This window comes from Oncorhynchus kisutch, linkage group LG11 (assembly GCF_002021735.2).
Source record: "Oncorhynchus kisutch isolate 150728-3 linkage group LG11, Okis_V2, whole genome shotgun sequence".
NCBI lineage: Eukaryota > Metazoa > Chordata > Actinopteri > Salmoniformes > Salmonidae > Oncorhynchus > Oncorhynchus kisutch.
This window is the reverse complement of record NC_034184.2, coordinates 36,273,154-36,295,226: the sequence shown is the minus strand read 5'-3', so window position 1 is coordinate 36,295,226 and position 22,073 is coordinate 36,273,154. Positions and strand designations below refer to the sequence as shown.

At 42.6% G+C, this 22,073-nt stretch overlaps 1 protein-coding gene and 1 pseudogene across 1 annotated transcript; both read left to right on the top strand.

Moving 5' to 3' along the window:
* Window positions 1-1,767: 1,767 nt before the first annotated feature.
* LOC109899109 (tumor necrosis factor receptor superfamily member 6-like) lies at window positions 1,768-19,768 on the top strand. The gene is made up of 9 exons (XM_020494165.2): window positions 1,768-1,925; window positions 3,550-3,694; window positions 3,939-4,073; window positions 6,618-6,735; window positions 14,753-14,826; window positions 14,961-15,056; window positions 15,255-15,298; window positions 16,037-16,055; window positions 16,162-19,768. The coding sequence occupies exons 1-9, from the start codon at window positions 1,887-1,889 to the stop codon at window positions 16,479-16,481; spliced, it is 990 nt and encodes a 329-aa protein (XP_020349754.1). The 5' UTR covers window positions 1,768-1,886; the 3' UTR covers window positions 16,482-19,768.
* A 135-nt stretch (window positions 19,769-19,903) lies between these two features.
* LOC109898855 (inositol 1,4,5-trisphosphate receptor-interacting protein-like) lies at window positions 19,904-21,770 on the top strand (annotated as a pseudogene).
* The last annotated feature ends 303 nt before the right edge of the window (window positions 21,771-22,073 follow it).

Genomic DNA, 22,073 nt, shown 5'->3' with positions numbered 1-22,073 from the left:
GTGTCCATTCGTTCAATACTATTTCTATGAGAAGAATCGAAGATTCTACCTCTTTTCTGATTCAATAGCTTGTCCTTTGATGCTGATGGAGACTCCAAGTATCAACTGCTGGCAATTAAACTAGTATCTCAATTAACTGCAGTATATAAAGTAATCCAGAGGGACATAGCACAGCCGCCCCAGGTGTGCATTGAAGTGCAACACTGTGCACTTATCATGTCTACTCTGTATTTCAAACCTGACTGATCACTCTTGGACTATCCATTATTTCAGTATCCTTTCAGTGATCCCACACATTGTACACTTTTCACAAATAGCCTCCACTCCCTCCTGTCACATCTATCTGAATGTGACTCACAGGAAACCAATGTGAATGAGCACATTTCCTCTCACCCACTCTCTCTCACGCTCACGGTCTATCTCACTGCTTTCCCTTTCACAAAAATGCCAATAAACTATTGAATGGCAGGGGTGATACCATGTAGCTCAGTTTTTTATTTACACTGAACAAAAATATAAACGGAAACATGTAAAGTGTTGGTCCCATGTTTCATGAGCTGAAAGAAAAGATCCCAGAATTGTTCCATACACACAAACTTTCTCTCCAATTCTGTGCACAAATTTGTTTTCATCCCTGTTAGTGAGCATTTCTCCTTTGCCAAGATAATCCATCCACCTGACAGGTGTGGTATATCAAGAAGCTGATTAAACAGCATGATCATTACATCTTTACTGTGATAGCATGTGATATAGTGATTAGAGTCATGGCTACAGTAAATGCACATGCATACTGCACATCTCTGATAAAGATAGTGTGGTAACTCTGATTGATGTGACAATCAATGCTGTGCATCACGAGTAGGGATTACTCCATACATATAGTATGCAGACTGTTGGTCTGTAGGGATCACTGGATTGCATCAACCTTTATTAATGTATGGACAGGGTTGATGATAACTGTTATTATTGGTATAGGACCAGGAGTTTTTCCTTACCACCTGATTTGAAGAAAGTCTCTGGACCACATGGTTAACTGATGAGTGTCACCACTTTGAAATGCAGACAACACACTGTTTTTTAAAATATGTTTTGTTGAACCTTTATTTAACTAGGCAAGTCAGTTAAGAACAAATGCTTATTCTTATTTACAATGACAAGAACAAAATCGGACGACGCTGGGCCAATTATGCGCCGCCCTATGGGACTCCCAATCACAGCCGGATGTGATGCAGCCTGGATTTGAACCAGAGACCGCAGTGACGCACACATCTTGCACTGAGATGCAGTTCCTATAAGTCCTTACCGTTTTTGAAGATCACCAAGCAATGATCTCTATTGCACTGCATGGTAGAACGAGAACTTGACACTATGATATGAAACAATCTGCCTCGGAGCTTGGTGTGCTTGGAAAATGACCATTACACACATCCTTTACGGATCGCTGCAATAACTGACCCAGAAAATGTGTAAAAAGAGGAGCAACTCAGGCGGTCCCGCGCAAAGGCCACTCGCTCCCCCTAGTGCTACATGGAGAGATAGGTCTGTCTCATTGAACAATGATGAATACAATACATGTTCAGTATCTACTAAACTTACTCCAACAACTCATTGTATGTATCTCATAAGATAACCATTTTCAATGGTGAAACACATTTTTACTGGATGTTTTTCTTGAATAAAACGGTTAGAATAAAACCCGCACGCACTTCCGGTTCGGCATTGCTTGTCTATGCGCCCTACGAACATGCAGCAACTTGACTGTCATTGTGCAATCGTGGTCAACGTACTGTCTGTATTTCCTCCAAACTTCAAACAGAGGGCAGATTTGCAATTGCAAACACCACACAGGGCGCAGCAATCTCTTCTTGGAGGCATCAATTTCGAAAATGAACAAATGTACTTTTTTATATATCCTGTGCATTTTGGTGAGTTGACTATCAACATGTTATTGTTGACATACTTTGTATAGGTTAAACTCAGATATTCTATTATTGTCAGAACTAGCTAAACTAACTCTCACAGCCATATTTGTCAAGTCATTCTCAACTCTGCTCTGGTATCTTGCATGGATGAAATACAGTATATACATCTATCAAACACGATGTATAAATATCTGATATTTTTTATTTAATCGACAGGTAAAAGTTTCTAAACTGTCCGTACTGAAGTAGTTTCACTTTTGATTTTGACTTGTTGGGACATGCCACGCCAGCCTTGTCTCATAGACTAGATGTAAACATAGCAACGCAAAAGTTGCGTATTCGAATCTAATCAAGGACACCTTTTATCATTTTAAATAAATAGCAACTTTGCAACTACTTACTACTTTTGTAGCTACTTTGTAACTACAAAATGCACTATAGCAGTTGTATTTCTGTATTTTGAAAGTTGTATATCTTGAAAGCTTGATTGCTGACATGCAAAACATTTTGTGACTATATCAATGTACTAATGAAATAAATACCAGAAGATAGTTTTTGGCTGGAGTTTTCCTTTATGTGCAATATGCAGAAATCTCTCTGCCCATTCCTGGTTGATAAAAGTCTAATAGTTTGCCTAATGTCTGTTTATGTCACAAAACAAGCAAGTATAGTGTAAAGAATCATTGTATTTTATTTAAGCTGTATGAAGCTGGTGTACAAAACCAAAAGGAAAAGACACAAAAACAAAACTTATGAATGGGAAGCATAGAAATAGTGCACATAGAACAGATACAGCTTTTAGACTTGCTTTCAATGAGAATGACAGATCTATAACTCATATTTCTATGTGAATTTGGTCAGGTTGCCCAAAAAGTTACATATTGCAGCTTTAACCCTAACCTTAACCCCTAACCCTAGTCCCTAGCCTAGCTAACTTCAGCCACCTAGCTAACGCTAGTTAACATAAAAACCATTCAAATTTGATTTGTCACATGCACCAAATAGAACCTTACCGTGAAATTCTTACTTACAGGCCCTTAATCAACAATGCAGTTTAAAAAAGTTAGAAAATATTTACTAAATAACTATAAGGAGGCTATATACAGGGGGTACCGAGTCAATGTGCAGGGGTACAGGTTAGTCAAGGTAATTTGTACATGTAGGTAGTGGTAAAGTGACTATGTATAGATAATAAACAGTGAGTAGCAGCATGGTAAAAACAACATATTTAACATATGGCACATTTTTTTTTACATATTGTAAGAATTGTAATTCATAACATATTACACGAAATGGATGGACATCCACAAATTAATACAGGTTTACCTTTACTATGTTACACTTACCACACATAGGCACTTTTCCTTAATAATAATAATTGACCTTCCAATGTCTCATACTTAAATCACTGATAAGTCGCGCGCACGCATGCACGCACACACACACACACACACACACACACACACACACACACACACACACACACACACACACACACACACACACACACACACACACACACACACACACACACACACACACACACACACACACACACACGCAGCTACCGTAACTGCCTACTGCTGTCTGTTATAATAACACTCCATAATGTAATTGCATTTAACAGTGTACGGTTCGTTTAACTACACCATTCAACGCAGAGCGGAGTTCCCAAGACATCTTAATCACTAGCAAATTGCGCACCAAAAGGCAGAGTTGTCAAGATGGCACTTACCAGCATGAGGGAATGGCATGCTGTCTCTGTGCGGCTGGTAAGCATCTAATGTTTAACATTATCTGTATCGAACTATCTCACATTAGCATTATTTTGGTCACCACCATGACAGGTCAATACCATAATAATTGCGCAAGCACATTTACATTGGAGTGAGAACTGAAATGTTGATTAATTAACAAGCACTGTCCTAGTCAACTCCTGTAAAATGCATGAATAAAATTAATGTATGCTATGTAGGCCTATGTCTTTCCCTTTGATTATGTACTCTATGTGTATAGGCCAACATCTGGAGAACCACTGCAGTGTGAGCCCAGAGGATGGGACCTGTGTTTACTGTGAGGAAGACAGGACCTACAACAGTGACCCCAACTCTCTGGACTCCTGTGAGCCCTGCACTTCCTGTGACCCTAAAGGTAGGCCTACACACACAACAGGTAGAACTGACACCTTATAGGTAGGCCTACCTACTGTAGCAAATTAGGTTCTCTTTTGTTTTCGGAACAGGGTCGCCACACAACCTATGGGAACTCCTTTCCCTTCATGCGATATGATTGCGATGCTTAATATCAAAGATGTTTACAGTCACGCCTCACCCTTACTGACCTGTCACTATAGAACACAGTGTGGCGTGGAATGCTGTCGTTTGTTCACTGTCTTTTCTTCAAATCGAATTAAATCAAATGATATTTGTCACATGCGCTGAGTACAACAGGTGTAGACCTTACAGTGAAATGCTTACAAGCCCTTAATCAACAATGCAGTTTGAAGAAAAATAAGTTTTAAGTTAAAAAAAAGATCACTAAAACATTGAAAATAAAAAGTAACAAATAATTAAACAGCAGCAGTAAAATAACAATTGCTAGGCTATATACAGGGGATACCGGTACAGAGGCAATGTGCAGGGGCATCAGTTAGTCGAGGTAATTGAGGTAATAAGAACATGTAGGTAGAGTTAAAGTGACAATGCATAGATAATAAACAGCCCTTTGATTCGTTGTTCAGAAGTCTTATGGCTTGGGGGTAGAAGCTGTTAAGAAGCCTTTTGGACCTAGACTTGGTGCTTTGGTACCGCTTGCCGTGCGGTAGCAGAGAGAACAGTCTGTGACTAGGGTCGTTGGAGTCTTTAACAATTTTTGGGGCCTTCTTCTTACACTGCCTGGTATAGAGGTCCTAGATGGCAGGAATCTTGGCCCCAGTGATGTACTTGGGACGTAGGCACCACCCTCTGTAGTGCCTTGCGGTCGGAGGCTGAGCAGTCAGCCAGCCATACCAGGTGTGATGTAACCAGTCAGGATGCTCTTGATGGTGCAGCTGTTGAACCTTTTGAGGATCTGAGGACCCATGCCAAATCTTTTCAGTCTCCTGAGGGGGAATAGGCTTTATCGTGCCCTCTTCACGACTGTTTAGTGTGTTTGGGCCATGATAGTTTGTTGGTGATGTGGACACCAAGGAACTTGAAGCTCTCAACCTGCTCTACTACGGCCCCGTCGATGAGAAGGGCGTGCTCCGTCCTCCGTTTCCAGTAGTCCACAATCATCTCCTTTGTCTTGATCATGTTGATGGAGAGGTTGTTGTCCTGGCACCACACAGCCAGGTCTCTGACCTCCTCCCTATAGTCTGTCTCATCGTTGTCGGTGATCAGGCCTACCACTGTTGTGTCATAGGCAAACTTGATGATGGTGTTGGAGTCGTGCCTGGCCATGCAGTCATGAGTGAACAGGGAGTACAGGAGGGGACTGAGCATACATTTCCGAGGGACCCCCGTCTTGAGGATCAGCATGGCGGATGTGTTGTTCCCTAACCTTACCACCTGGGGGCGGCCCGTCAGGAAGTCCAGGATCCAGTTGCAGTGGGAGGTGTTTAGTCCCAGGGTCTTTAGCTTAGTGATGAGCTTTGAGGGCACTATGGTGTTGAACGCAGAGATGTAGTCAATGAATAGCATTCTCACAGAGCTGTTCCTTTTGTTCCTTTTGTCCAGGTGGGAAAGGGTAGTGTTGAGTTCAATAGAGATTGTATCATCGTCAGCGCATGCTCAGAATATTTCCTGGTAATCCGTCTAGCTCTGCGGCCTTGTGAATGTTGACCTGTTTAAAGGTCTTACTCTCTCATTGGCTATGGAGAGTGTGATCACACAGTCGTCCGGAACAGCTGATGCTCTCATGCATGTTTCAGTGTTACTTTCTCGAAGCGAGCATAGAAGTAATTTAGCTTGTGTACTCCCCTTTGTAGTCTGTAATAGTTTGCAAGCCCTGCCACATCCTACAATTTAAGTTTCCCAGCATTAAGGTCCCTGCCGCCTCTGGATGAACGTTTTCCTGTTTGCTTATGGCCGTATACAGCTTATTGAGTGTGGTCTTAGTGCCAGCATTGGTTTGTGGTCATAAATAGACGGCTACGAAGAATATAGATGAAAACTCTCTTGGTAAATAGTGTGATCTACAGCTTATCATGAGATACTCTAACTCAGGCGAGCAAAACCTTCCTTAGATTTCATGCATCAGCTGTTGTTCCCAAATATACATAGACTTCCACCCCTTGTCTTACCAGAGGCCGCTGTTCTATCACACCGAAAAAGGGTAAAACACGGTTTTACCCTTAACAGTTTTATGTTATTCATGTTATTCATGTTGTCTTTCAGCCGCAACTCGGTGAACCATAAGATATTACAAAAGTGAATGCTGGGTTACGGATCTAAGTAATAGACAGTATGTCACGCCATACCGCCTTTTATAGTGATAGGTCACTTGGGTACACTAAGGGTGTGGATTGAGGTCACGTGGGTGCACTAAGGGTGTGGTGTGACTGTAAACATCTTTGATATTAAGCATATCAATCACATCACGTGAAGTAGTTCCCATAGGTCATTTGGCCACCCGTTACACTACTCAGAGAAACAAGGTTACATCCGTAACCCAACCTTGCCAATGTACTGCCACTATGATGTTTTTCTTTCGTAGCCAATCTGGAGGTGGAGGACAGATGCACCATCTTCAAGGACTCAGTATGTCGATGCCAGCAGGGCCATTACTGTAACAAGGGGAAGGAGCACTGCAGGGCCTGCTACCCATGTACCATGTAAGTTCAAGATACTTTAACCAATTAACTATCAAAATATATTGATTTATAGTTTTCTAAATGTTAAAGACACATTGTTAAATCAGTACAATTTTACTGTAGGTGTCCTTATTAATGCTTTCATGAAGTCTTTATAACAGCTATATAAACATATAAGCTGTCATAAGTAGTTTAACTACACTGAACAAAACATTAACGCAACATGTAAAGTGTTGGTCCTGTGTATAGTGAGCTGAAATAGAAGATCCCAAAAATGTTCCATATGCACAAAAATCTTATTTCTCTGATTTTGTGCACCAATTTGTTTACATCCCTATTAGTGTGCATTTCTCATTCGCCAAGATATAACATCCACCGGACAGTGGTGGCATATCAAGGAGCTGATTAAACAGCATAATCATTACACAGGTGCACCTTGTGCTGGGGGAAATAAAAGGCAACTCTAAAATGTGCAGTTTTGTCTCACAACACAATGCCATAGATGTGGGGGAGTGTGCAATTGGCTGACTGCAGTAACGTCCACCAGGACTGTTATGGTATGGGCAAGCATAAGCTACGGACAACGAACACAATTGCATTTTATTGATGGCAATTTGAATGCACAGAGACACCGTGACGAAAACCTGAGGCCCATTGTCGTGCCATTCATCTGCCGCCATCACCTCATGTTTCAGCATGATAATGCACGGCCCCATGTCGCAAGGATCTGTGCACAATTCCAGGAAGCTGAAAATGTCCCAATTCTTCCATGGACTGCATACTCACCAGACATGTCACCCGTTGAGCATGTTTGGGATGCTCTGGATCGACGTGTACGACACCGTGTTCCAGTTCCCGCCAATATCCAGCAACTTCTCACAGCCATTGGATATGAGTGGGACAAAGTTCCACAGACCACAATCAACAGCCTAATCAACTCTATGCGAAGGAGATGTGTTGCGCTGCATGAGGAAAATGGTGGTCACACCAGATACTGACTGGTCTTCTGATTCACGCCCTACCTTTTTTTTTAGGTATCTGTGACCAACAGATGATTATCTGTATTCCCAGACATGTGAAAACTATAGATTAGGACCTAATTCATTCATTTCAGTGGACTGATATCCTTATATGAACTGTTACTCAGTCAAATCTTTGAAATTGCTGCATGTTGCGTTTATATTTTTGTTCAATATAGTTATGAGTAATGGCATAAGATGTTATAATTGGTGTTATAGATGACTGTTCATCCTGTTGTCATATGCTCTAAAGTCAACTGTTAATAACAACTACTATTACACTGCATGACAAATTATGTCATATGTTATTACATGCTACATAAGTGTCTACTTACCATATGTTGTAACTGGACTTTATATGGGGCTTTCTATAAATAATGGGGCCAATGTGTGACATTGGGATCAACAATTCTAAATGGTTGAAACAAAAATAAATGTGATTTTCATGCAGTTCCACATGTACTTAGAGGAATAAAAGTGAATATATGCAAATTGCCCCATAACTCCACCTACACAACGACATAGGCCTAGCTCTATACATCATTTAAGCAGGGTTCATACAGGCATTGGCAAGTCAAATTCAAGGATTTTCAGGGACTTTTTCAAGTGCTTAATTGTACTTTTCAAGGACATCAATGTTATACAATTGTTTAATTTATATATGGCCTAATATAAAAGCACCCCCCCCCCCTCCCGAAAGCATGCACATTTTATTTTATTTTTTTACTTCTTGATGCACTCATCCCGTTAGCGGGATCATTTTCGTCAACATCCGCTGAATTGCAGAGTGCCAAATTCAGATTAAATTACAAAAAATATTACATTTTCATGAAATCACAAGTGCTATATAGCAAAACACAGCTTAGCTTGTTGTTAATCCACCTGGCATGTCAGATTTCAAAAAAGCTTTTCGGCGAAAGCATACCAAGCGTTTATGTAAGGACATCTCTCTCAGCAGACCAAACATTACAAACAGCTAGCAGCAAAGTAGATTGGTCACAAAAGTCAGAAAAACAATAAAATGAATCGCTTACCTTTGATGATCTTTGGATGTTTGCACTTACGAGACTCCCAGTTACACAATAAATGTTCCTTTTGTTCCATAAAGATTATTTTTATATCCAAAATACCTCCATTTGGTTGGCGCGTTATGTTCAGAAATCCACAGGCTCGAGCGATAACGACGGGGCAGACGACAATTCCAAATAGTATCCGTAAAGTTCGTAGAAACATGTCAAACGTTTTTTTATAATCAATCCTCAGGTTGTTTTTACGATATATAATCAATAATATTTCAACTGGACTGTAACTTCTTCAATAGGAGAGAGAAAATGTCTGCTCCAAGCTGTTGCGTATGAAAAACACTGCTGGCACCCAGCCATCCAATGACGCGATGTGATCTTTCTCGCTCATTTTTCAAAATAAAAGCCTGGAACTATGTCTAAAGACTGTTCTCAACACGTGCAAGCTATAGGAAAAGGAAAGGAAAAGGAAAAGGTTGATATCCCTTTAAATGGAGCGAAGAGAGCTTTCAGGAAAAACAGCACTTGCGGTTGGATTTTCCTCAGGTTTTCGCCTGCAATATCAGTTCTGTTATACTCACAGACAATATTTTGACAGTTTTGGAAACTTTAGAGTGTTTTCTATCATAATCTGACAATTATATGCATATTCTAGATTCTGGGCCTGAGAAATAGGCAGTTTCATTTGGGTACGTTTTTCATCCAAACATCAAAGTACTGCCCACTACACTCAAGAGTTTTTTTTTTTAAGTAGGCCATTACCACTTTAAAAATAGCGATTATTTTAAGCCTTGTCAATTATTATAACATTTTTAAATATGTGAGAATAATGTAGACATTGCCTGACTAAATGGATGCATGCATGGGGATTGTTGTGGCCGACGCAGGCACACATAGGAAATCCATGAATAGCAGTAACATTAAGCTCACCATTTGAAACTCACTATTTCTGTTTTTATCATGAGAAAGTGACCAAACACCAGGTTCCTTTTTTAATGGGTAGATTTGTATGGAAAGCCAACTTGAAGCCAGCATTAGCTGTTGCCTTCCTCATAATAACTGTATGTGGTTTTACCGCAACAGAGTAGCACAACACTGTTCAATTGAAGCGCCGGGAAACAAATGAAAGTGGCCACATCTCTCACAAAAACTGATTAAAAATGTAATCACGGATAATTATAAGGCAGCATGATAATTTATAAATTGACTACAATAATTACAACTTACTTTTTAAGCACCAGATTGAGGAAATGTCTGATTTTAGGTAGGCCTATTCTAGTCCTTGAATTTCTGAGCTCCAAGTTCAAGTTGGCAACTTCAAGCCCCTATTGTTTAAAATTGAAGGTCTAACATGGAAAACAAAATGTAGACCCGGTGTCCAATCCGAGGCACAAATACATTTGAAAACATTTAACTTATTACGTTGATGCGTTCTCTGTTAAATCTAACGAGACCCTGCTGTAAATCAAGCAGACAACATCAATTCACTAGGGATGTTAAATCCAAAATGGATCCAGGCACAACTGTCTTCACTGGCATAACGAATGAAACACCAAAATATTCTGGTGAACACCTTTTTTTCCAGGACTTGGGCTGTTGTTGCATCGTATGACAAACAGCTGTTTGTCACTTGACTGTCATTCTGAAAATTCCTTCCTGGATCAGATGACAGTGTGTGAAAATATCACTCCGTAACTAATCAGATGGACACCAAATTCCCATCCAACAAGTATTATGCATAATTTTTGATAAACCACATTAATGACAGTATCGATTTAGGTTTTAACTATCAAGGTAAGGTGACTCTTCCGGTTAGAAGCATTCCATTCTGCAATGCATATATTATTTTGGATTTGTGTGCGCATGAAAAGCTGTTTTCACCCCGTAACATAAGGACAAAATGTTACGTAGTTACACTGCATTTATGAGATCTCTATACAGAAAAACTGTTCGACAGCTAGATCCAGGATTCTTACAGGGTTCACGATTCACACGATTTTGGACAAAAAGGATTGAACATAGGTTCTAAATCAACTTGTGAATTTTATTCAATATAGCTATGATCCCTCCTTATATCTTAATGTAATGACATGAGCACATTTGGAAGTGTAGGAAGTTGTCCAGTTTAGGAAATCCTCACTGTTACCCTAGTTTATAGAAAGACCCATATAATTTACCAAACTCTGTGTCACATTATTACAGTGAATGGAATGATGGGTGTCATAACCATGCCATAGGCCGTTATAGAGTGTGCACAGACACCTTAAGTAAAGTGACATTAATTTGAGGTGTTATAAAAGTTATGAAGGTGCTTATACTATCACAAAAACATTCAGGATCTCCAAGAAACATGGATACATACGTAGTTAGGATTATGTATATATTTTTACAACAAATGAAACAAACTGCTCTGGTGCAGAACATGATTTGTGACAGCTTTTGCATTTGCAAAAAGGAGGAAAGGAAAGGGTGGTAGGGAGGTAGGGAAGGAAAGGAAGCTGGAAATGAGGAAAGGAATTGAGGAAAGGAGGGAAAGAAACAGAGCTAGGAAAGGGAGTGAGGAACGGAGGAAAGGAATCTAAGAAAGAACACGAGTAGTTCGCGTGAATGTGGTAGGGATTAACCATGGCCAGTAGAAAGGAAAGGAAGAAGGAAAGGCAGCTAGGAAAGGAGGAAAGGAATGGGAGTGAGGAAAGTGGAAAGGAATCTAAGAAAGAAAACATGGAGTTCACATGTATGTGATAGTGATTAACCACGGCTAGTAGAAAGGAAAGGAAAGGAAGAAGGAAAGGGAGCTAGAAAAGGAAGAAAGGAGCAAGGAAGCGTGGAAAGGAATCTTTGAATGTAAAGGAGGAGTTCACATGTGTGGTAGAGATTAACCACAGCCAGTAAGTAGAGAGGAAAGGATGAGAAGTTCACATTCCCCTCAAGCCGATACCATGACGGCCCTCAAAGAACTACACTGGACTTTATGCAAACTGGAAACCACATATCCTGAGGCCGCATTTATTGTAGCTGGGAATTTTAACAAAGCAAATTTGAGGAAAACGCTACCGAAATTCTATCAACACATTGACTGTAGTACTCGCACTGCTAAAACACTCGTCCACTTTCACTCCAACTTCCAGGATACCTACAAGGCCCTCCCCCACCCTCCCTTTGGCAAATCTGATCACGACTCTGATCACGAATTTTGACTTCGCTTCAAGATTGTCTTGATCACGCGGACTGGGAAATGTTCCGTGTAGCCTCCGAGAATAACATTGACGAATACTCTGATATGGTGACTGAGTTTATCAGAAAGTGTATTGGAGATGTTGTACCCACTGTGACTATTAAAACCTACTCAAACCAGAAACCGTGGATAGATGGTAGTATTCGCGCAAAACTGGAAGCACGAACCACCCCCTTTAACCATGGCAAAGTGACTGGGAATATGGCCGAATACAAACAGTGTAGTTATTCCCTCCGTAAGGCAATCAAACAGGCAAAACGTCAGTATAGAGACAAAGTGGATTCGCTATTCAACGGCTCAGACACGAGACGTATGTGGCAGTGTCTACAGACAATCACAGACTTCAAAGGGAAAACCAGCCATGTCGTGGTCACCGATGGTGTGTTTGAACAAGCTAAACACCTTATTTGTCCGCTTTGAGAATAACACAGTGCCACCGACGTGGTCTGCTACCAAGGACTGTGTGCTCTCCTTCTCCGTGGCCGATGTGAGTAAGACATTTAAGCGTGTTAACTCTCGCAAGGCTGCCGGCCCAGACGGCATCCCTAACCGCATTCTCAGAGCATGCGCAGACCAGCTGGCTGGAGTGTTTACGGACATATTCAATCTCTCCCTATCCCAGTTTGCTGTCCCCACATGCTTCAAAATGTCCACCATTGTTCCTGTACTCAAGAATACAAAGGTAACTGAACTAAATGACTATCGTACCACAGCACTCACTTCTGCCATCATGAAGTGCTTTGAGAGACTAGTCAAGGATCATATTACCTCTACCTTACCTGGCACTCTAGACCCACTTCAATTTTCTTACCACCCCAAAAGATCCTGGTGCCAGGAAAACAACCTCTCACTCAACATCAACAAAACAAAGCAGCTGATCGTGGACTTCAAGGAAACAACAGAAGGACGCCGCTATCCACATCGATGGGACTGCAGTGGAAAAGGTTGGAAAGCTTCAAGTTCCTCAGCGTCCACCCACATAGACAGTGTAGTGAAGAAGGCACAACAGCACCTATTCAACCTCAGGAGGCTGAAGAAACTTGTCTTGACACCTAAAACCCACACAAACCTTTACAGATGCACGATTGAGAGTATCCTGTTGGGCTGTATTTCCGCCTGGTATGGCAACTGCACCACTCTCATTCTGCAGGGCTCTCGAGGGTGGTGATGTCTGACCAACCCATCACTGGGGACAAACTACGATGGAGCAGCCAGAGCTGCCAGTCTGCATGGAGCAGCCAGAGCTGCCAGTCTGCATGGAGCAGCCAGAGCTGCCAGTCTGCATGGAGCTGCCAGTCTGCATGGAGCAGCCAGAGCTGCCAGTCTACATGGAGCAGCCAGAGCTGCCAGTCTGCATGGAGCAGCCAGAGCTGCCAGTCTGCATGGAGCAACCAGAGCTGCCAGTCTGCATGGAGCAGCCAGAGCTGCCAGTCTACATGGAGCAGCCAGAGCTGCCAGTCTGCATGGAGCAGCCAGAGCTGCCAGTCTGCATGGAGCAGCCAGAGCTGCCAGTCTGCATGGAGCAGCCTGAGCTGCCAGTCTGCATGGAGCTGCCAGTCTGCATGGAGCAGCCAGATCCGCCAGTCAGCCAGGATCCACCAGTCAGCCAGGATCTTCCAGATCCGCCAGTCAGCCAGGATCCGCCAGTCAGCCAGGATCTGCCAGAACCGCCAGCTAGCCAGGATCCGCCAGTCAGCCAGGATCTGCCAGAACCACCAGCTAGCCAGGATCTGCCAGAGCCTACTACCTGCCTGAGTTTCCTCTCTGTACTGGGCTTCCTCTCTGTACTAGGCATCCTCTCAGTGCTGAGCTTCCCCTCAGTGCTGAGCTTCCCCTCAGTGCTGAGCTACCCCTCAGTCCCGAGCTACCCCTCAGTCCCGAGCTTCCCCTCAGTCCCGAGCTTCTACCTCAGTCCCGAGCTGTCCCTCAATCCAGTGGGGTCCTTGGTGAGGGTTATTAGGCCTAGGTCGGCGGCAAGGGTCGCCAATCAAAGGACGCGTTACAGGGGGACTAAGACTTGGTTGGAGTGGGGTCCACGTCCCGAGCCGGAGCCGCCACCGTGGACAGACGCCCACCCGGTACCTCCCCTATGGGTTTTAGTGTGCGGCCGGGAGTCCGCACCTTGGGGGGTGGTTCTGTCACGCCCTGGTCTTAGTATTTTGTGTTTATATATTTATTTGGTCAGGCCAGGGTGTGACATGGGGTTATTTTGTGTTGTGTTGTGGTATTGGGGGTTTTAGTAGGTATTGGGATTGTGGCTGAGTAGGGGTGTCTAGCATAGTCTATGGCTGCCTGAGGTTCTCAATCAGAGTCAGGTGATTCTCGTTGTCTCTGATTGGGAACCATATTTAGGTAGCCTGGGTTTCACTGTGTGTTTGTGGGTGATTGTTTCTGTCTCAGTGTGTTTGTATTCACCAGACAGGCTGTATAGGTTTTCACGTTCCGTTTCTTGTTTTTGTATTTATCGTGTTTATTCTTTCATTAAACATGTATCGAACTAACCACGCTGCATTTTGGTCCGACTCTCCTTCAACGGAAGAAAGCCGTAACAGATGCAGAGTTGATCATTTTAATCAGCTATAGTGTTAAGGCAAAAACAAAAATGTGCATCCCCTTTTGGTCCCCAAGACCAGGATTAAAATAGACATGATAAAGAATGCATGAATAAGGACACCTACAGTAAAGTGCTATCATTAAATCTGGTGTAGGCTATAGACTAGAGTGACACCTTTCCACATCAAATCTTTTAATTTCTCTTGAAGATGCAGTGAAGAGGGCATCAAGGTAGCCTGTAGCGCCACCAACAACACCATATGCCATGCCTTCAAAGAACAAGGTTTGGGAATTGAGCAAAACCATAACATTTCAATGCATTAAAATTATTTGGAAGATGTTCTTTCACTTACAGTATGAATGTTATAAGGTTGTTTTTTTATCTAAACATTAGGCTTTTATTTTCCTTTCTTGCAGGAAGCAATTTGGCAGTAGGATTTGTCCCGACTACTGTTCTTCTTGTGGTTTTGATTGTGATCATTTGCCTGTGGCGAAATAATAAATTTTGTTTTGGTAAGTGTTTGGTCATTCTGCCAGTTGTAGGCTATGGTAATCACCAAAAGGGTGCAGAAGAGGTTCTTCTCTAATTTAGTTAGTAAAGTGTTTGAAGAGCACAGAAGTCTGGCTTGTTGAAAAGCTCCCTTTCCAAAAGTATCTGGTTTTGAGTCGTCCTTGAAATAGCATTGACATGTCTCCAATTTCCTTTGTTAGGGCCAAATGGTGGTTTGACAGTACTGCCCAACCGGAGTTCAGAGGTAAATATCTTCAATTTATACAAGGGGTGGGTCTAAACCTGAATGGTTAAAAGCACATTCCAGTCGGTGTCTATTCCACAAGTTATCACCGGCTAAATCTATGACATTAAAATGCCTATTTACTCTGTTCCATCTGACATTTTTATGGATATATACAAAGAAACGAAACAAAGTGCAGCTAGTTTGCAGTCTTCCCAGCTTCAGTTTGAAGTGATTGTGTTAGCTGTGTTGTTGGCTAGCTCCTCTGAGCAACAGTGTCCTAATGAGAGCACATTTTCTATGCCAGGCGAAATCGCGCCTCATTAACTCATGGATGTATCCTCGTAGAAAACAGCTTAAATAAATGCAAATGCAGCTGTCTGCACTGTTTGTCGTGACTGTAAATTAACCGTAGTTGGCTAGCTAGCAAGCAAGTGAAAGGAATGTTGCCAGCCAGTATGGCAATGGAACATTTAGAACAAACGACCAGCCGGCTTGGATAGTAACCCTATATTTGTGTAGGGACTATATATTGTGGACTTAGTCTTGGGCCTAACAACATCCGTGCCAATATGTCTTCCAAACACCGGCTTCTTGAAAGTGTCACAGTACTCCACTCTGTCCCTGACTACAGCCACCGCTAAAAACACAGACATGCATCTCTAGTGCTACATCACTTTTACATATCATGTCACCTATTATAATTAGTGAGTTAAATATCAATGGTGAATGTGTTTTACATGTATTTATTTTTTGCAGGAAATGCAGCCACTGAGAGGTAAGAACATCATCAATGTTACTACTGATGTGTGCTAATATGAACCTTATGTATGTTATTTCCAACTAAGAATTACCCATAATCCCTCTTTCTTCTTTGGTTTCAGGTGTTAATCTCTGGCCACACCTCCCAGACATTGCTAAGACCTTGGGGTGGAGGGACATGAAACAGGTGGCCGAGTGCAGTGGGATGACACATACCGCCATAGAATCCCACCAGCTGAACTTTCCCAATGACTCCCAGGAGCAATGCTCCAGCCTACTGAGGGCCTGGGTGGAGAAAGAGGGGATGACCACAGCCTCTGAGACACTGGTCCAGACTCTACTCCGCATGAAGAAAAAGGTCAAGGCAGAGGATATCGTGGCTATCATCAGCAACAAGGAGGATGGCGTCACAGGGCAAAACTCAGGATCAGGACAGGTGTAGATACTGTATGTACAGTATGGTCAAACCACTGCCTTTAACCATGGACAGATGACCGGGAATATGGCCGAATATAAACAGTCTAGTTATTCCCTCCACAAGGCAATCAAAAATGTGAAATGTTGTTATAGGGACAAAGTGGAGTCGCAATTCAACGGCTCAGACACAAGACGTATGTGGCAGGGTCTACAGGCAATTACGGACTACAAAAAGAAAATCAGCCACATCATGGACACCGACGTCTTTCTTCCAGACAAACTAAACACATTCTTTGCCTGCTTTGAGGATAATACAGTGCCACCGATGAGGCACGCTACCAAGGACTGCGGGCCCCCTGTCTCCTTCTCCGTGGCTGACATGAGTAAGACATTTAAACGTGTTAACCCTTGCAAGGCTGTTGACCCAGACTGCATCAACCATTGTTCCTGGACTTTCAGGGTGTGTGCTCAGCCCCCTCCTGTACTCCCTGTTCACCCATGACTGTGTGGCCATGCACATCTTCAACTCAAATCATCAAGTTTGCAGACGACACAACAGTAGTGGGCTTGATTACCAACAACGGCGAGACAGCCTACGGGGAGGTGGGGCTTTCAGAGTGTGGAGTCAGGAAAACAACCTCTCACGCAACATCAACCTAACAAAGGAGATGATCTTGGATTTCAGGATACAGCAGAGGGAGCACCCCCTATCCACATCGACGGGACAGCAGTGGAGAAAGTGGAAAGTTTTAAGTTCCTCTGCGTACATATCACGGACAAACCAAAATGGTCCACCCACACAGAAAGTGTGGTGAAGAAGGCAACAACGCCTCTTCAACCTCAGGAGGCTGAAGACATTTGGCTTGTCACCTAAAACCCTCACAAACCTTTACAGATGCACAATTAAGAGGTGGGACAGCTAAACAGCCATCACTAACACAGAGAGGTTGCTGCCTACATACAGACTCAAATCATTGGCCACTTTAATAAAGGTATCACTAGTCACTTTATTAATGTTTACATATCTTACATTATTTAACTAGACAAGTCAGTTAAGGACACATTCTTATTTACAACGACGGCCTACACCGGTCAAACCCATACGACGTTGGGCCAATTGTGCACCAACCTATGGGACTACCAATCATGGCCAGTTGTGATACAGCCTGGATTTGACACAGTGTCTGTAGTGACGCCTCCAGCACTGAGATGCAGTGCCTTAGAAGCACAAGCATTTCGCTACACTTGCATTAACATCTGCTAACCATGTTTATGTGACCAATAACATTTTAGTAGTACTGTTCATGTCAGTTAAGATGCCAGTATGTATAGCTGGGTTTAACAGTCTCTTAAGGTTCAGTTTCATCAGTAACAGGTAAGACCTCTGTTGTTGCAGGGACAAGCTCATCCGAGTCCTGATGAGATAAAGCCATCAGCAGCTTCATCCTGTGCTGTGACTCCTTGAGCTGTTGCATTCAGTAATTGGTCCACATTTGTGCGCCGGATCATGTTGGGGCCTACATTCACAGTGTAGGTCAAGGGTCCTGTCTTTGACACAATCTCGCCAGCTTACCATTTCTGGTTTGGGCTCTTGTAGTTTCTGGCAATAACTTCCTGTCCAATGTCAAAGGTTCTGAGTTGCTTTTGTTTTTGTTTTGGGGAACACTGTTTCTGTTGAATGTGTCAGCAGGTTTGCAGGTAGCAAACAGAAATAAAATTACATTGTACATTAGAATAGTTAAATCCTTCTCTCTTTCCCAAGTCAAATGTATCCCTCTCTACCTCCCCAATTTCTCTCCCCTTTACACCAGCCAAGCCAAGCTTCTCTCAACCTCCCATCCTTGTCCACCCAAGCCAAGCTTGGCCTTATTTCTCATTCTTGGCCATCCTTGCCCACCCTTACCCACCCAAGCCAAGCTTGTCCCAACCTCCCATATTTTCCCACTCTCTCTTCCTCTCAGACACACAAACATTCACCCACACACATACCTATACTCTCACACACACACACACACACACACACACACACACACACACACACACACACACACACACACACACACACACATATAGAAGTTATTGACATACATGCTATATCATCCCATTTGAATTGTCATCGGTGTCCATGTAGCCCATTGTTATCGGATACTTCTATCATTAATTTATTGAGCAGAACAGTTGCTTGGGAAAGCCTAGTATAGATTTTTTGGGGGGAGGGGGAATTAATATTGTCTCAATTTACGATAAACTGGTTTTAGGCATCATTGGATCTAGCCTATATTGTGCTCATCGCTTTTCCCCGCTTCATTCTCTTCTCAGTAAATGGGACTCTCCTTGTTGAACTGGAAAGGTTTCTTGCAGCTTCATTTGGGCTTCATCGGCGCTTGTGAATTCCATCCTTTACCTTCCCTTCCATCCCCACAGTACTGCTGGGAAGTCGGAGCTGAGGTTTAATCCCTTTTTCCTCCAGTGACTGTCTGATCGGGATGTAATCCATGCGTCTTTTTCTCAGCTTTGCTGGGTCAGGGTGTCACCCAGTAATAGTTCTGAACCTCTTACAACTGGTGGTTCTTTTGGTGTTGCTATACTCAACTGTAACTGATCTGTGTGCCTTTTCCAGATGACGTCCTCTGCATTCTGGACAGTGTAGTACACAGGACTAGTCTGAGAAATTTAGCATGAACCCACTTTGGTCCGCTGAGGTAGTTTCTTGGGACTCTAGCTGCAGACACTAACTTAAGAAACATTCTGTCTTTGAATGGACCTGCAAAGTTGATGTGTGTGTGTTGCCACGCCTCCTCCAACCAATCCTACAGGTGAAGAGGTGCAAGTTGAGGTATGTTGCGAACCTTCTGATGAGGATTTTTTTGTAGCTTTTTCCTCAATGCTTACATCAAAAAGACGTCATGAAAAATATGTGTTACTCTGGTTGTGATCTGGATATAAGACATCCCGACCAGATTTCAACTCGACAAATACGTCTTTTGTCATCATCTATGCCCACTGGGTGGTGTATGGTTGTAGACAGTTTATATGTGTCATGCAGCCAGCTATTTTAATTTTGCAAAGGTTTTGTTGAATTGTTTTCCATTGAGTCAATGTATTTTGTTTATACCCATGTAAGTCATATGAAGTATACTGTAGTCATAAAGCTGGGCCCTATTTTATTGAAAAATACAACAACAATAGCCTTTATTTATTCTTATAAATGTGCGCTGCATTGTATGCTATTCTGTTGAAATGCAGGCCAAATTATGTAAAATAGCCAAATAAAGTCAGTCATGGGAGAATAAAAAAATGAAAAAATGTTGACATGGTATAGGCCTACAATGTTTGTCTCCATTATGTTTTTCCTGGCTCTACAACTTTCATACCTTTAGTCTGAGGGAGATTTCAAGGAACAGACTAAATCCACCATTAATTAACAACTTTCATTAGTCAAGATGACACAACTTCATGCATATAGACAGTTGTATCAATGGTATGCTACATTGCAGTTTACAGGGGAAGTGCAAATAGTTGTTCAACATCTCAAAGGCTAACAGTTTATTTGGCATTTCACTGTACATGCTTGTAATTTTAGTTAATGTTGAAGTTCTATAAAAAATGTGAACAATTTGAAAAGGCGCTTACCTACTTTCCATTCTCTTTATTTTGTGGTTCCTTCCTATCTACTGTAAACACAACCAAAATGTTTCATGAAGAAATTACAAGAGCTGTGCAGCTATTTATCCCTTTCAGGATACATCATCTGACCTAATACCCCACTACAATAGTGATTATCTTTGACTATCATTGACACTAAGTAAAAATGAATTGGGCATTTGCCAAATCAGTTTGTAAGGCTTTTCCTTGAATCATTTACTGGAAGCAAATTCTTGACAGATACAATGCAATCAGTGCTATGTTTGGTTATCGGAAAAGGTTGCATTCCCTCAAAAACACATTTTCAAAAGGTTATCTTACTTCCTTCCAGGGCCCACAGTTCAATATTGTGTCAACAGTGAGTCACTCGGCTCTCTTTATATTTAGAGGGGCAGACTGCTGCCTCAAGAATGTTCACAGAGTTAACACATGTTTGTGTTTCATTATTCTACTGAATCACCTTGCAATGCACAGCAAAAATGACACAAAAGCAATACTCAACAGCAACTTGTTTGAAGACCTAAAAGAGCTCTGAAGCTGAAGGGCTATGATATCCAATATAGAAGTTGCAATGACATTTCATAACATATTTTTAATCTAATTGTTCTCCAGGTGTTGGGCTGAGGCATTGTCAGAGTCGACGAGATGCTGGCGTGAGGGGTGATGCTGTGGTTTTATCTCCTCCCTGAGGACTAGGGAGCCAGGATGCAGGGGGCCATAGTGCGGGTGTTTGTGGGGGTGGCAGCGGCCATCTTGAACCACCCGCTGCTGTTCCACCAGGAGATGACCACTCTCCCAGAGCAGGATGATGGTGCTGCTGGCCCACATGAGGAGGGGCTTGAGCTGGAGCAAGTGTGGCTATAGGAGGAGCAGCAGGACCCTGGCTCAAAGGATGGCTACGACTGGCACTTCTGGAGCGCCATCTCACTGGTCATCTTCTCTATCGAGGTGTGTCGGCAGGATCTGGCAGACATGGAAACCACTACGCTGATGATGAGGATGGGTTTGTTGAGCGTGGATCCATCAGTTCCAAGACCCTCATGCTCGATATGGGAGTCCTAATCAGCTTCTGTGAGAGACCAATCGTCACCTCGGCCCATGAGAACTGGTGGTTGCAGGAATTTGTTGAGGGCTTCACTGAAGACCTGCTGAAGTCCCTGAGAAGTTTGTGTGACAGGTAGGCTGACATGGAGGTGGGGTCTTTGGGCGTTGGGAGCATTTTTGAGTCGTGGAGGGTGAGCAAGCCCCTGATGTGGGTTCTCATTGTCCTTTTCACCCCACCGGAGGCGTACTTCTTCCAGCTGTGGTGCAGGCCCACCAGTGATGTGCCCCTGGACATGCAGGGCTGTGGTAGGTCAAGGTGACATGGATTGGGTAGAATGAGGACGGCTGTCTCTGTGGCTCTGCCAACCTGGGTGAAAACATGCTATGCTTGCTGCATGGCAAAAATGAAAAGCCCATAGCTGACCACATCCCGTACGACCTGTGCTCCAAGAACACGGTTCCTGATCTCTTTGACAAAAGCCTGGGGACAGATTTTTCACAAGTACGAGTTTGAATACACTTCAGATCAGGTAAATGTTATTGGTCACATACACATGGTTAGAAGATGTTATTGTGAGTGTAGCGAAATGCTTGTACTTCTAGTTCCGACAGTGCAGTAATATCTAAAAAGAAATCTAACAATTCCACAACAACTACCTAATACACACATATCTAAGGGATGGAATAAGAATATAAATATATGGATGAGCGATGACCGAACGGCATAGGCAAGATGCAATAGATATGGTATGGTATGCAATAGGTATGAAAATACAGTATATACATATGGGATGAGTAATGCAAGATATGCATTTAAACATTATTAAAGTTGCATTATTAAAGTGACTAGTGATCAACTTATTAAAGTGGCCAATGATTTCAAGTCTGTATGTAGGCAGCAGCCTCTCTGAGGTAGTGAAGGCTGTTT